At 41.3% G+C, this 16,756-nt stretch overlaps 1 protein-coding gene across 1 annotated transcript; it reads left to right on the forward strand.

Annotated features, from left to right (window-relative positions):
- Positions 1-10,412: 10,412 nt before the first annotated feature.
- On the forward strand, positions 10,413-16,328 carry LOC100436682 (mas-related G-protein coupled receptor member X1). The gene is made up of 2 exons (XM_054524601.1): positions 10,413-10,547; positions 15,018-16,328. Exon 2 carries the CDS (start codon positions 15,043-15,045, stop codon positions 16,009-16,011), a length of 969 nt encoding a protein of 322 aa, XP_054380576.1. The 5' UTR covers positions 10,413-10,547; positions 15,018-15,042; the 3' UTR covers positions 16,012-16,328.
- Positions 16,329-16,756: the final 428 nt, after the last annotated feature.

Consider the following 16,756-nt stretch of genomic DNA (forward strand, 5'->3'; position numbering starts at 1 on the left):
CTTCTTCCCAAATCCCTCTAATCACTGATCTATTCTTAATGTCTGTAATTTCATCATTTCAAAAGTGTTACATAAATGGAATCATACAGTATCTAATCTTTTGACTTTGGCTTTTTTTATTCAGCGTAATGTCCTCAAAATCCACCCAATATTTTCCAGCTATCAATAGCTTACTGCTGACTTTCTTATACTACTGAGTAGGGTTCAATTGTATGGATGTACTATGCTTTGTTTCACTATTCACAAGTGGAAAGACATTGCTGTTTTTTCTAACATGGCATTTATAAATAAAGCAGCTATATACATATGTGTACAGACTTTTTTTTTTATTTTAAGTTCTGGGATACATGTGCACAATCTGTAGGTTTCTAACATAGGTATACATCTGCCATGGTGGTTTGCTGCACCTATCAACCCATCATCTAGGTTTTAAGCCCTGAGTGCATTAGGTATATGTCATAATGATCTCCCTCCCCTTGATCCCCACCACCCAACAGGACATGGTCTATAATGTTCCCCTCCCTGTGTTTAATGGTTCTCATTTTTCAACTCCCAATTATGAGTGAGAACGTGCATTGTTTGGTTTTCTGTTCCTGTGTTAATTTGCTGAAAATAATGGCCTCCAGCTTCATCCATGTCCCTGCTAAGGACATGAACTCATTCTTTTTTATGACTGCATAGTATTCCATAGTGTATATGTACTACATTTTCTTCATCCATTCTATCATTGATGGGCATTTGAGTTGGTTCCAAGTCTTTGCTATTGTAAATAGTGCTGCAATAAACATACATGTGCATGTGTCTTTATACTAGAATGATTTATAATCCTGTGGGTATATACCCAGTAATGGGATTGCTGGGCCAAATGATATTTCTGGTTCTACATCCTTGAGAAATCTTCTCACTGTCTTCCACAATGGTTGAACTAATTTACACTCTTACCTACAGTATAAAAGCTTTCCTGTTTCTCCACAGCCTCATCAGCACCTGTTCTTTCCTAACTTTTTTTTTTTGGCTAATTTTTTGTATTTTTAGTAGAGACAGGGTTTCACCATGTTAGCCAGGATGGTCTCAATCTCCTGACCCCATGATCCACCCGCCTCAGCCTCCCAAAGTGCTAGGATTACAGGCATGAGCCACCACGCCTGGCCTCCTAACTTTTTAATAATTACCATTCTGACTGTTGTGAGATGGTATCTCATTGTGGTTTGTATTTGCATTTCTCTAATGACCAGTGATGATGAGCTTTTTTTCATATGTTTGTTGGCCGCATAAATGTCTTCTTTTGAGAGGTGTCTGTTCATATCCTTTGCCCACTTTTTGATGGACAAAGAGGACCTTTGTCCTCTTTTAAATTTATTTAACTCCCTTTAAGATTCTGGATATTAGGCCTTTGTGAGATGGTGAGATTGCAAAAATTTTCTACCATTCTGTATGTTGCCTGTTCCCTCTGATGGTAGTTTCTTTTGCTGTGCAGAAGCTCTTTAGGTTAATTAGATCACATTTGTCAATTTTGGCTTTTGTTGCAATTGCTCTTGGTGTTTTCATCATGAAGTCACTGCCTATGCCTATGTCCTGAATGCTATTGCCTGGATTTTCTTCTGGGGTTTTTTTATGGTTTTGGGTTTTACATTTAAGCATTTAATCCACCTTGAGTTTATTTTTGTACACAATGTAAGGAAGGGGTCCAATTTTTGTTTTCTGCATATGGCTAGCCAGTTATCCCAGCACCACTTATTAAATAGGGAATCCATTCACCGTTGCTTATTTCTGTCAGGTTTGTTGAAGATCAGATGGTTGTAGATGTGTGGTGTTATTTCTGAGGTCTCTGTTCTGTTTCACTGGTCTACATATCTATTTTGGTAGCAGTACCATGCTGTTTTGGTTACTGTACCCTTGTAGTATAGTTTGAAGTCAAGTAGCATGATACCTCCAGTTTTGTTCCTTTTCCTTAGGATTGTCTTGGTAATATGGGCTCTTTTTGGTTTTAAATGAAATGTAAAGTAGTTTCTTCTGATTCTGTGTAGAAAGTCAAGGGTAGCTTGATGGGAATAGCACTGAAACTATAAATTACTTTGGGTAGTATGGCCATTTTCATGATACTGATTCTTCATATCCATGAGAATGGAATTTTTTTCCATTTGTTTGTATCCTCTCTTATCTCCTTGAATAGTGGTTTGCAATTTTCCTTGAAGAGGTCATTCACATCCCTTGTATGTTGTATTCCTAGGTCTTTTATTCTCTTTGCAACAATTGTGAGAGGGAAGTCACTCATGATTTGGCGCTTTGCTTTTCTATTATTTGTGTACAGGAATGCTTGTAATTTTTGCACATTGATTTTGTATCCTGAGACTTTGCTGAAATTGCTTATCAGCTCAAGGAGTTCTGGGGCTGAGACGATGGGGTTTTCTAAATATACAATCATGTCATCTGCAAATAGAGACCATTTGACTTCCTGTCCTCCTATTTGAATACCCTTCATTTATCTCTCTTACCTGATTTCCCTGGCCAGAACTTTCAATACTGTGTTGAATAGGAGTGGTGAGAGGGCATTTCTGTCTTGTTTCCAGTTTTTAAAGGAAGTGTTTCCAGTTTTTGCCCATTCAGTATCATATTGGCTATGGGTTTATCATAAATAGCTCTTATTATTTTGAGATATGTTCCATCAATACCTAGCTGATTGAGAGTTTTTAACATGAAGGGATGTTGAATTTTATCAAAGGCCTTTTCTGCATCTATTGAGATAATCACATGGTGTTCGTTATTGGTTCTGTTTATGTGATGGATTACACTTATTGATTTGCATATGTTGAACCCACCTTGCATCCCAGGGATGAAGCTGACTTGGTTGTGGTGGATAAGCTTTTCGATGTGCTGCTGGATTCAGTTTGCCATTATTTTATTGAGGATTTTTGCATTGATGTTCATCAGGGTTATTGGCCTGAAATTTTCTTTTTTTGTTGTGTCTCTGCCAGGTTTTGGTATCAGGATGAAGCTGGCCTCATAAAATGGTTAGGGAGGAGACCTTTTTTTTCTGTTGTTTGGAATACTTTCAGAAGGAGTGGTAACAGCTCCTGTTTGTGCCTCTGGTAGAATTTGTCTGTCAATCCATCTGGTCTTGAACTTTTCTTCGTTGATAGGCTATTAATTATTGCTTCAATTTCAGAACTTGTTATTGGTCTATTCAGGGATTTGGCTTCTTCCTGGTTTCATCAGAGGAGGGTGTATGTGTCCAGGAATTTATCCATTTCTTCTAGATTTTCTAGTTGATTTGTTTAGAGGTGTTTGTAGTATTCTCTGATGGTAGTTGTATTTCTGTGGGATCAGTGGTGATATCCCCCCTATCATTTTTTATTGTGTCTATTTGATTCTTCTCTCTTCTTCTTTACTAGTCTAGCTGGTGGTCTATCTAGCTTGTTAATGTTTTGAAAAAGCCAGCTTCTGGATTCATTGATTTTTTTGAAGGGTTTTTCATGTTTCTAGCTCCTTCAGTTCTGCTCTGATCTTAGTTATTTCTTGTCTTCTGCTAGCTTTTGAAGTTGCTTGCTCTTGCTTCTCTAGTTTTTTAAATTGTGATGTTAGGGTGTTGATTTCAAGGCTTTTCAGCTTTCTAATGTGGGCATTTGGTACTATAAATTTCTCTCTTAACACTGCTTTAGCTGTGTCCCATAGATTCTGGTAAATTGTCTCTTTGTTCTCAGTGATTTCAAAGAACGTCTTTATCTCTGCCTTAATTTTGTTATTTACCCAGTAGTCATTCAGGAGCAGGTTGTTCAATTCCATGTAGTTGTGCGGTTTTGAGTGAGTTTCTTAATCCTGAGTTCTAATTTGATTGCACTGCAGTCAGAGAGTTTGTTTGTTATTGTTTCCAATCTTTTGTATTTGCTGAGGAGTATTTTACTTCCAATTACGTGGTCGATTTTTAGAATAAGTGCTATGTGGCACTGAGAAGAATGTATATTCTGTTGATTTGGGGTGGAGAGTTCTGTCGATGTCTATTAGGTTCACTTGGTCCGGAGCTGAGTTCAAGTCCTGAATATCCTTGTTAATTTTCTGTCTCTTTGATCTAATATTGACAATGGGGTGTAAAAGTCTCCTGCTATTATTATGTTGGAGTCTAAGTCTCTTTGCAGGTCTGTAAGAACTTGTTTTATGAATGTGGGTGCTCCTGTATTGGGTGCATATATATTTAGGATAGTTAGCTCTTCTTGTTGCCTTGATCCCTTTACCATTATATAATGCCCTCCTTAGTCTTTTTTGATCTTCATTAGTTAAAGACTGTTTTTTCAGAGACTAAGATTGCAACCGCTGCTTTTTTTTTTGCTTTCCATTTGCTTGGCAAATATTTTTCCATCCCCTTATTTTGAGCCTATGTGTGTCTTTGCACGTGAGATGAGTCTCCTGAATATAGCACACCTATGGGTCTTGACTGTTTATCCAATTTGCCTGATGCTACCTGGGTATTTTGCACATTAGTTAATGCAGTTTCTTCATAGTGTGATTGGTCTTTATATTTTAGCATGTTTTTGCAGTGGCTGGTACCAGTTTTTCCTTTCTATATTTAGCGCTTCCTTCAGGAGCTCCTGTAAGGTAGCCCTGGTGATGACAAAATCCCTTACAATTTGCCTGTCGGGAAAGGATTTTTTTTCTTCTTTCCTTATGGAGCTTAGTTTGGCTGGATGTGAAACTCTGGGTTGAAAATTCTTTTCTTTACGAATGTTGAATATTGGCCCCCACTCTCTTCTGCCTTGCGGGGTTTCTGCAGAGAGATCTGCTGTTATTCTGATGGGCTTCCCTTTTAGGTAGCCTGACCTTTCTCTCTTGCTGCCTTTAACATTTTTTCCTTTATTTCAACTTTGGAGAATCTAACAATTACGTGTCTTGGGGTTGCTCTTCTCGAGGAATATCTTAGTGTTGTTCTCTCTGTTTCCTAAATTTGAATGTTGGCCTGTCTTGCTAGGATGGTGAAGTTCTCCTGGATAATATCCTGAAGTGTATTTTCGAACTTGGTTCCATTCTCCCCATCACTTTCAGTTGTACCAATCAATTGTAGGTTTGTCTATTCACATAGTCCCATATTTCTTGGAGGTTTTGTTCGTTCCTTTTCATTCTTTTTCTCTAATCTAGTCTTCAAACCTTATTTCAGTAAGTTGATCTTCAATCTCTGATGTTCTTTCTTCCACTTGATCAATTTGGCTATTGATACTTGTGTATGCTTCACAAAGTCCTTGTGCTGTGTTTTTCAGCTCCATCAGGTCATTTATGTTCCTCTCTTTACTGGTTATTCTAGTTAGCAGTTCCTGTAACCTTTTATCAAGGTTCTTAGCTTTCTTGCATTGGGTTAGAATATGCTCCTTTAGCTCAGAGGAGTTTATTATTACCCACCTTTTGAAGCCTAATTCTGTCAATTCATCAGTCTCATTCTACATGCAGTTTTGCGCTGTTGCTTGAGAGGAGTTGCGATAGTTTGGAGGAGAAGAGGCTTTCTGGTTTTTGGAATTTTCAGTATTTTTGCACTGCTTTCCTCATATTTCTGGATTTATCTACCTTTGATCTTTGAGGTTGATGACCTTTGGATGGGGTTTTTGTGTGGGGGTCTTTTTAGTTGATGTTGATGTTATTGCTTTCTGTTTGCTAGTTTGTCTTCTAACAGTCAGGCCTCTCTTCTGCAGGTCGGCTGCAGTTTGCTGGAGATCCAATCCAGACCCTGTTCACCCGGGTATCATCAGTGGAGGCTGCAGAACAGCAAAGATGGCCACCTGATCCTTTCTCTGGAAGCTTCATTCCAGAGGGGCACTGGCCTGATGCCAACCACAGCTCTCCTGTATGAGGTGTCTGTCAACCCCTGTTAGGAGGTCTCTCCCAGTTGGGAGGCACGGGGGTCAGGGACCCACTTGAGGAGGCAGTCTGTCCCTTAGCAGAGCTGGTGCACTGTGCTGGGAGAACCCCCCTTATCAGGATCAGCTGCTATCTTCAGAGGCAGCAGGCAGGAAAGATTAAATCTGCTGCAGTTGCGCCCACAGCCTCCCCTTCTCCCCCACCCCCCACGTGCTCCATCCCAGGGAGATAGGAATTTTATCTGTAAACCCCTGACTGCGCCTGCTGCCTTTCCTTCAGAGATGTCCTGCCCAGTGAGGAGGAATCTACAGAAGCAGTCTGGCCACAGCTGCTTAGCTGCGCTGTGGTGAATTCCGCCCAGTCCAAACCTCCCAGCTTTCTTAACACTGTCAGGGGAAAACTGCCTATTAAAGCCTCAGAAATGGCGGATACCCCTCCCTCCACAAAGCTCGATCCTCCCAGGTCGACTTCAGACTGCTGTGCTGGCAGTGAGAATTTCAAGCCAGTGGTTCTTTGCTTGCTGGGCTCTGTGGGAGTGGGACCCATTGAGGGAGACCACTTGTCTCCCTGGCTTCAGCCCCCTTTCCAGGGCAGTGAAAGGATCTGTCTCACTGGGGTTCCAGGCACCACTGGGGTATGAAAAAAAACCCCGCAGCTAGGTCAGTCTCTGCCCAAACAGCTGCCCAATATTGTGCTTGAAACCCAGAGCCCTGGTGGTGTAGGCACACAAGGGAATCTCCTGATCTGCGGATTGCAAAAACCATTTGCAAAGCTTAGTACTGGGCTGGTAGCAGGGTTCCTCACAGCTTCCCTTGATCGGGGGAAACGTGTCCCCTGGCTCCTTGCACTTCGCAGATGAAGCACCGCCCCACCCTGCTTCTCCTTGCTCTCCGTGGGTTGTACACACTGCCTAACCAGTCTCAATGAGATGAACTGGGTACCTCAGTTGGAAATGCAGAAATCACCAGTCTTCTGCGTTGGTCCCGCTGGGAGCTGCAGACCAGAACTGTTTTGATTTGGCCATCTTGGCCCCTCTCCTGTACAGATTTTTAAGTCAACATAGTTTCCCAGTTTCTAGGATAAATTTTCCAGGTTCTAGGATACGCTGGATTGCTGGATTGTATGAAAATGCAAGAAGATTTCCCAGAGTAACTCTACTATTTTACTTTCTCATTGGCAGTGTATGAGACCTCCAGTTCCTTCAAATCTCAGCCAATATTTGAAACTATCAGTATTTTATATTTTAGCCATATTGAGAGGGTAGAGTGGTATCTCGTGACTTTTATTTATTGTCCTAAACATTAGTGATGTTGAGCATCTTTTTATGTGTTTATTTGTCATGCATATATGTCCTTGCTGAAGCATCTGTTCGTCTTTTGCCCTGATTGAATCCAGCTCTCCACTAACTCCATGCCTGTTCCCATAGAACTGAGTGTGGCTGCAGCACAACACACAACCATGCCTAGTGGTTTCACTGTACATTTATGACCTTGAACCTGAAATGTTCACTTATATCTCCTGAACACTCATGTAACATTTCCATAATTGCCTCTCACTCCCCAAAGGAAAACCTTCAGCCATCGTCTCTCTCCTGAAACCACCTACTCTTTATTTATTTTTTTAATCACTGTCAGGTGATGCTCTTCTGAGAATTACTCAATCTCCCCAGAGGGAACCTATCTCCCCATCTGCCTCTGAGCACATCTCTCTGTATTTTCTCTCATGCCAGGAAATGGGCTCTGCAAATTCCTGTTTGAAACCACCCTTTCCATTTGTGCAGGTTCCCCTTTTCCCTCCCCAGAAACGTTTTATAGCATTATTGCCTCTCCCTTCTACATCTTCAATGTTTCCTTCTCTAATGGATCCTTCCATTGCAATTAAAACACCCCATCCTATTTGTGGCATAAAACACCATCTAAGCAACCATTCGTCTCTATCCACAGCCTGATTTATCTTCTTTCCTTTAGAAAAAAATACCTTCCAAAGAGTTTTGTGTACTCATTATCTTCATTTCCTCACCCTTCCTCATATCTTCTCATATCTCTAACTCCCTGTCTTAGCTAGATCATTAAATTTTTGTTTTTTGTTTGAAAATTTATTTGTGACATGGTAATAAAGTCAAAGCTTTCAAAAATAATCTTTAAATACACTCACTGCAAACTGTCATTCCCATTTTAGGTCCTCAGGCATCCTTGCCTTGTTAACAAAGACATATCCTATTATACTTACTAATAAGTGTATATTAATCACAAATATTTAATAATAAAACAATATATATTTTTTGTCATACAATATATACATTGGTCTGCATTCTTTTTTAAAAACTCTAACAAATTCTGGAGGGTCTTTTATATTAGGTTTGTTGCTCTTTCTGGGTAGCTACAGAGTATTCTATTGCATAGATAGACAGTAATTTATACAGTATTGATGGCCATTTTGGCTGTTACCAGTTTTTAACTGTAAATAACACTGCATTTATTAACTTAGTACATAGATCTTTTGAACATGCACAAATATATTTCTAAGATAAATTCCTAGATGAGGAATTACAGAGAGAAAAGGATGATACTTTACACATGCTTACATATGTTGAAAATAGCCCTCACTGGAAGTTGTATCCATCTGTATCCTCAGCAGAAATGAGTGAGGGTACCTGATCCCACTCCATCCCCACACTGTATGCTATAAAACTTAATGGTTTTTTATATTTTGGTAAATAAAATATAACTCTGTAATTTCAATTGGCATGTCTTTCATTATGAGTTGAATTTCTCCTCTTTCCATATGTTTAGGAGCCATTTTTATTTTTTAGAAATTGTGAATCACGACTTAAAGTTATTTTCTTATTACCTTTTTCAATTTTGAACTATTAACATCATTTAGAAAAATTTGTATCAATAGAGAAAATTTATACTTTGGCTATAACATACATTACCAAACATCTCCCAGTTTATTTATTTAATTTTATTAATTTAGTAATTTATTTTTTGAGATGGAGTCTTGTTCTGTCACCCAAGCTGGAGTGCAGAGGCACAATCTTGGCTCACTGCAACTTTCGTCTACTAGGTTCAATCCATTCTCTTGCTCAGCCTCTCGAGCAGCTGGGATTACAAGTGTGTCCCACCACAACCAATTAATTTTTGTATTTTTAGTAGAGACCAGTTTTCACCATGGTGGCCAGGCTGGTCTTATACTCCTGACCTCAGGTGATCTGCCCGCCTTGGCCTCCCAAAGTGCTGGGATTACAGGGGTGAGCCACCATGACTGGCCACAGTTTATTTATATCTTGATTATGATGGTTAATGTTATGCTAAAAAAAATAGCTTTTTTTTTTTTTTTTTTGAGACAAAGTCTGGCTCTATCAGCCAGGGGAGTGCAGTGGTGTGATGTTGGCTCACTGTAACCTCCGCAGCCTGGGCTCAAGCCATCCTCCAACCACAACGTCCCAAGTAGCTGGGACTACAGACATGCACCACCACACCTGGATGGTTTTTGTATTTTTTGTAGAGACGGGTTTTCACTATGTTGCCCAGGATGGTCTCAAACTTGTGAGCTCAAGCGATCCACCCACGCGGCCTCCCAAAGTGCTGGGATTACAGGAGTGGGCCATCACAGCTAGCCTTCTTTTTGTCTTTATAAATATTTTGTTTAATATATTCTGAATTGTATCCTATAATTGAAAGTCTTTTTCCACTTTGATTTAAAAACTATTTGGCTATGGCTTCTCCAGGTAATTGTATTTTCATTATAAAATTTTAAGTAGTGTATTTGGATTTATCCTCAAATCATATGTAAAGTATGTTTCCACCTTTATTTATTTCACACAGAAACTCAGTTGTCCCAATCCCATTCATTCAATTGTGCCTGTTTTACATACTACTTTGCTATACAAACTTTATCATATATAGGAATACACTGAAGATATTAAAAGTCCACTTCCACTACTGCAATAAAGCAGATATTACAATAAAGTGAATCACATGAATTTTTGGTGTACCACTACATGTAAAAGTTATGCTTACACTATACTGTAGTCTATTGAGTCACAGTGGCCTTATGTCTAAAGCAATGTGCATGCATTACTTAAAAAAATACTTTTTCACTAAGAAATGGTAACCATCATCAGAACCTTTATCAAGCCAAATGTTTTGCTGCTGGAGGGTCTTGCTTGATATTGATGGCTGCTGAGGTGGCTGCTGAAGGTAAGACAGGCTGTACCAATATCTTAAAACAAGACAACAGTGAAGTCTGCCACATCAACTGACTCATCCTTTTATGAAAGATTTTAATGTAGCATGCAATGCTATTTGATAGCATTTTATACACAGTAGAACTTTTTTTAAAATGGGAGTCCATTCTCTCAAACTGCGCCACTGTTTTTATCAAGCAAGTTGAACAAGATGGAATGTGATGGGAGAGGCTTATCTGTATTGGATATGGGACAGAGGCCAAGAATTATCTCAGGTAGGGTTTGTGTCTCCAATACCTCTGGCCACTGATTTGTCCATAGTCCTCATACAGGAAATAACAAGTCTGTCCAGCATCTTCATAAGCCTGGATTGCTCACCAGCTCTGACTCCAGCTCCTGTACACATCTCCTGAATTAAGCAACACAGAAGGGTTCTCCGAAGTCACTGAATCCCAGAAAGGCCCTCCACCTTTAGCACAAGGGAAGTCTTCACCTCTGGACAAAAGAGAAAAAGATAAGGGTAAGTACCAAGAATTGTCTTCTTCCATAGTCAGTTATGGTTTTTGCTATAAGATCGTTTCTGTGTTTCCACCTAGGTGCTACAGGCAGGGGATCATGAGCTTGTTTCAGGAAAAGACAGGGGACATGAAGTTTCCTTCTGGAAACTGAGTGCTGCCAATCCAGACTGTGTGAGTTTCAACTGGAGTCCCCCCGTTTGATTTATCTGTCCATATCAGCTCCCTTATTCCAATCACTGAACCTGTCCTCATGGAGAGAATGCTGCCTCTCACATTCATTTAAGGAGTTACAGGACATGCAAGCATTGCTTCACAGAGTTGAACTGCTGTAGAAGCAGGTTTTGTTGTTTTACTTACTTTTCTAAATTATTAATCCTTGCCTGTCTGGAAAGGTTCAAGGAAGAAATAGATGGTCCAAACTGAAATAACTGAGGAGTGTTTCATGAGGGAAGTATTTACAAAGATGTGCAAGGTTAAGGGAAAGAGACAATGCATGGGTCAGCACCCTAAGCAGCAATACATAGGGGAGGACTAAGTCCTCCCCTAGGCTGAAAGGGACAGGCAAGGAGCAGTTACCATTGTTGCCATAGCCATAGCTGTAGCAATAGGGGTGGGAGAGCACCAGCAGGCAGGTGGAGAAGCCTTGCACGGCCAACACACAGCCACACAGGCTGATATGCTTTGGATCTGTGTTCCCAACCAAATCTCATGTTGATTGTAATTCCCAGTGTTGGAGGGAGGGCCTGGCAGGAGGTGATTAGATCGTGGGGATGGTTTCTCATGAATGGCTTAACACCATCCCCCTTTGGTATTGCCTTAGTGATAGTGAGTTCTCTTGCGATCTAGTTGTTTAAAAGTGTGTAGCACCTCTTCCCTGTCTCTCTTGCTCCTGCTCTCACCATGTGAGATGACTTGCTCCCCCTTTGCCTTTCACCATGATTGGAAGCTTCCTGAGGCCTCCTTAGAAGCAGAAGCTGCTATGCTTCTTGTATAGCCCGCAGAGCCATGAGCCAATTAAACCTGTTTTCTTCATAAATTTCCCAGTCTCAGGTATCTCTTTGTAGCAATTCAAGAATGAACTAATACACCGGCAGAGAGCCAGGAGGTGGAAATCCCAAGTGGCTCTCCTGCTGTCTTCCAGTCTCATCCAGGTGTCTCCCAGTGTCCCAATTCCACCAGAAACTGGAATTAAAAAGAATCCCACTGATGTCGTTCATAGAAGCCACTCTCTTGGGGTGTCAAACAGGATAGAGAAGAATGGAAAGCAAATCGTCATAGCAAATGAGACTATCCCTCTTTCCTTCTTATATCCTCCTAATTCCTGGGACAGTCTCTGTCTACAGGTGATTGATTCCTGTCTCATTTCAGCTCTTTCAGACTACTTTAATGTTCGGCACGTCTTTCTCTCCTGTCACTTCTATGCAGAAATGTTTGCATTCATCAAAAATGCATAGAAAATAAAATGTAATTTTAAAAAGAGAACATATTTCTTTTGTTTAAAATATAAGTTTGACCCCTCTCATAAAGACACGAAGTAGAAATATCTTAAATAAGAAAGTACAGTGGTGCCTCTGGGTCACTAGGTCCTGAATCTGCAGATTCAACAAACCACAGGTGGAAACTATTCCAAAAATAAGGGTATGGCGGAGGTGTGCATGTACTGAACAGGTACAAACTTGTTTTTCCTTGTCATTACTTCTGAAATAACACAGTAAAACAAGAACTTACATGGCATTTGCATTTTTTCAGTTATTCTAAGTAACTTAGAAGTGATTTAATGTATCTGGGAGAAAGTGCACAGGTTTTGTACAACTATCACATCATTTTATATAAGGAAATTGAGCATCTGCAGATTTTGGTGTATGCTGGGGTTGCAGCACACACATCTGCCATATGCGAAAGCCCCTGTGAATACCCAGAAATGACACTCTTTGAGATCAGTGCTGGAACCTCCAAGGCATCGTACATCAGAATTCCAAAAACTGCTACTTCCCAGTCCCTAGAGAGTTGCCCTCATCCTTGTGATCCTACATGGTTCCCAGCCACGCCAGCATTTCAGCATGATGGAAAAAAAATAAGGAAAGGAGATGCGTTGCTCCTGCTATTGGTCCTATGAGCCAGGACTTGCTTACATCTGTTTTGTGCATCTTTCACTGAACAGCACCTGGTCATAAAATGGCACCCAGCATCAAGGAAAACTGGAATGTGGGTCTTTGTGCCACTTTTAAACTCTCAGAATTTTTAGGTGACCAAACAGGAAAATGAACACTGGGGCAACCTAGCAGTCTCTTCTGCCTCTAACTGTCTCTGATTCTGTGCTCACATCAAGATTTTTCAGGAACTCCTCTGAAATAATGAATCATGGGGCAGAGAACCATACAGAAGTCTCATGCAAGGCTCCAGGGACCAGGGGCTGGCATTGGGCCTGCTCTTCGTGTTGTGAACTCACGAAAACACTTTAATTCTCTAGGCCTCAGCTTCATCTTATGTTATATTAAGATAATACCATAGACGATCTTTAAGGAACACATGCTAAATGTTGGTGATATCACAGCGAAAAAGGCATGACTAGTCGTTATGAAGCTTCAGGTTTCATGAGGAAGACAAACACACCATTACCCTAAATACAGAGGGACAATGTGTTTAGTGCCCTGAGTGTGGATAACAGAGGTTCTCCTTTTCCTCCCATTTCCTTTTGGGCCAAGGAAGGCTGTGGCAGCTTGTCTCTCTAAGAGAGCTCATGATGGATGCACTCACTCCTGACGCTCCTCTGTACTCCCAGAGGAGGGTGAGTCTTCTTTCCACCTGGAGGCCTCCTGTCCCTGTGCATTCTTGGGATTCCAGAGCAAAGGTGGCCTCTGATAGGCAAAAAGGAACTCCTGAATTTATTCCTAAATGCCTTCACTCTCCTCTATATTGTTCCCTATTTGATTTGCTTCTCATTCTCTATCTGAAATTTGTTTAGGTTGGTTTTCTTTTTTTCAACCCACAATTTTGCCTGCCAACTTGGATTTAATCTTGAGAATCCTGCCTCTCCTTTACCCACTCTAACATGTATAATTGACACAGAGTGGTGCTGGGTGTAAAGGGCTGCTCAAAGACTGGATCATGAGTCAGCCCTGCTGGGCTCAAATTCATACTATATAAGTCCCAGAATGAATAATTCACTCTTTTTGTGTTCCAATGCATTATCTGACATATGGGAATAATACTCATTCTTAACTCCTAGGCTCTTCAGATAATTAAAAGAGACAATACCTAATAAACTCTCCATCAGCTGCTCTTATTCTCCCAGATTAGACCCAGTGCTCATTCTCCAGTTGAAATCTGCATGAATATCTCTCTTTATACTCCAAGCTCTACATATCTCCTATTTCCCCTCATGGACTCCTCACATACAAATGTTTGCATCAACAAAGAAACAAACCAAAGATCTCCTGAAGGAGAGAATGAAATAGGTTTACATTGTGTATACTCAGCAGAACACTTAGTAGTCCCCCATACATATTCCCACACTTCAATTTCCTGCTTCTGAGCACTCAGGCTCACCCTCACTTACTCTTTCCTCTGCTCTATTGCTGAGCAATTCAGCTTAGACCCACACCCTACCCAAACACTGTGTACAAAAATGCTTCTAGGTGTTCAGCAAAGCTACACTGAGTCCTTATTTTAAAGGCACATGAGTGGTCAATTTCAGGTTTTGGGCACACATAAATAATTCTTTTTAACACAGATCGAGCTGTCCACAAATAGAATTCTGATGAATGAAATTTTCTGTATCTAATTAAACATGTGTGTTCTAATAACTTACATTGTGCTTTCATTTTTATTTTCCATTTCACCCAAATCTACCATTACCATTAGGCTTCTCATGCATGCATTCCTTCATTGAATGAATGTTTATGAAAAGCACAGTGTGCTGCTCAGGGAAATAGGCACTAGGATTATAAAATGTAAAATGTGGTCCTGTCTGCAATGACTGACACACTGAGTTATTTCTCACCCACCAGGTCCAGCCATTTTCACACTTATCCTAGCAAAGGTCACATTTTCCTCTGGTTCATAATGCATGATCTCCTTTCCTGTCCATGGATGATCAGTCCTGGTCATGAGGGTGTCACAACCACCCCTTTGCATATCTGAATTCCTCCCCCTGAGAGAAAATTTCAGGCCCAGGATAGAGTAATCATCGGGTCCACAGCCCCGGCCACTTGAGTGGGGGTGTTTTGATCCTAATGTTATTCCCATGTTAGCACAGAACTTGCGTGGCAGTAGAGAGAGGTCAGGCTTCAGAGTCAACAAGAACTGGATTTCAAACTGGATTTGAGGACCCCCACCTTTTGATAGGTGACTTATTCTCTGTGAGTCTCTGATCTCTCCTCTTTAAATGAGGAAGTAAATCCCACATGGCAGGGTGGTGGGGAGAATCAGAGATCATACAGCTGGTGATCACAACTGGTTTCTGTTTCCAGGGTCACCAGACTAGGGTTTCTGAGCATGGATCCAACCATCCCAACCTTGGATACAGAACCGACACCAATCAACGGAACTGAGGAGACTCTTTGCTACAAGCAGACCTTGAGCCTCACGGTGCTGACGTGCATCATTTCCCTTGTCGGGCTGACAGGAAATGCTGTTGTGCTCTGGCTCTTGGGCTTCCGTATGCGCAGGACCGCCTTCTCCATCTACATCCTCAACCTGGCCGCAGCAGACTTCCTCTTCCTCAGCGGCCGCCTTATATATTCTCTGTTAAGCTTCATCAGTATCCCCCATACCATCTCTAAAATCCTCTATCCTGTGATGATGTTTTCCTACTTCGCAGGCCTGAGCTTTCTGAGTGCCATGAGCACCGAGCGCTGCCTGTCCGTCCTGTGGCCCATCTGGTACCGCTGCCACCGCCCCACACACCTGTCAGCGGTGGTGTGTGTCCTGCTTTGGGCCCTGTCCCTGCTGCGGAGCATCCTGGAGTGGATGTTCTGTGGCTTCCTGTTTAGTGATGCTGATTCTGCTTGGTGTCAAACATCAGATTTCATCACAGTCGCGTGGCTGATTTTTTTATGTGTGGTTCTCTGTGGGTCCAATCTGGTCCTGCTGATCAGGATTCTCTGTGGATCCCGGAAGATACCGCTGACCAGGCTGTACGTGACCATCCTGCTCACAGTGCTGGTCTTCCTCCTCTGCGGCCTGCCCTTTGGCATTCAGTTTTTCCTATTTTTATGGATCCACGTGGACTGGGAAGTCTTATTTTGTCATGTTCATCTAGTTTCTATTTTCCTGTCTGCTCTTAACAGCAGTGCCAACCCCATCATTTACTTCTTCGTGGGGTCCTTTAGGCAGCGTCAAAATAGGCAGAATCTGAAGCTGGTTCTCCAGAGGGCTCTGCAGGACACGTCTGAGGTGGATGAAGGTGGAGGGTGGTTTCCTGAGGAAACCCTGGAGCTGTCGGGAAGCAGATTGGAGCAGTGAGGAAGAACCTCTGCCCTGTCAGACAGGACTTTGAGAGCAACACTGCCCTGCCACCCTTGACAATTATATGAGTTTTTCTTAGCCTTCTGCCTCAGAAATGTCTCAATGGTTCCTCAAGGTCTTCAAATAGATGTTTATCTAACCTGACAGTTGCGGTTTTCACCCACAGAAAGCATTAGCCTGACAGTACAATGTTTAGATTCTCCTTGATATTACCAACACATTTTCCCTGTTATCTTACACTGAATCATTCCTACTGAACACTTTTTCTGCAATTTTCTTTGTAATACAAGGAGTTCCTGTCCAAAACCCTAAAACACTCTTTATACTTTTTTCCTACCTGATAGTATCAAAAAGAAAGATTCCTTATTAATCTCTCAGACTATGTTCCCCTGAAAATCATATTCCCTTCTATGACTGGAGGCATTACTGCAGTTAGAAGCTCGATTCTTAATAAGTGAGTTCTGCTACCTCTAAATTCCATTGAATTCTCAGATACAGAGCAAAATAATGTCCTTAGAGACAGACTCTCTCTTCATAAAAACACTCTCACCAATTGGTTTTATGAAAAGTCCTCTCCTGTCATTTGTCCACAGCATGGTGATATGTTGGCCTTGGTTTCTAGTAAAGACAACCATGGCCCCTTCCCCTTGAGAACTTTTAAGTGCTTATTTAGCTCTTCCTGGACTAATGGACCAGTGAGGAGCCCACAAATGTGCCCCAGTTCCATTTTGGCCATTGGAAA

Source organism: Pongo abelii, chromosome 9 (genome assembly GCF_028885655.2).
Source record: "Pongo abelii isolate AG06213 chromosome 9, NHGRI_mPonAbe1-v2.0_pri, whole genome shotgun sequence".
Lineage (NCBI taxonomy): Eukaryota > Metazoa > Chordata > Mammalia > Primates > Hominidae > Pongo > Pongo abelii.

Bases quoted from the DNA above. Each gene is read 5' to 3' on its own strand.
- LOC100436682 (XM_054524601.1), top strand. From the start codon at position 15,043: ATGGATCCAACCATCCCAACCTTGGATACAGAACCGACACCAATCAAC.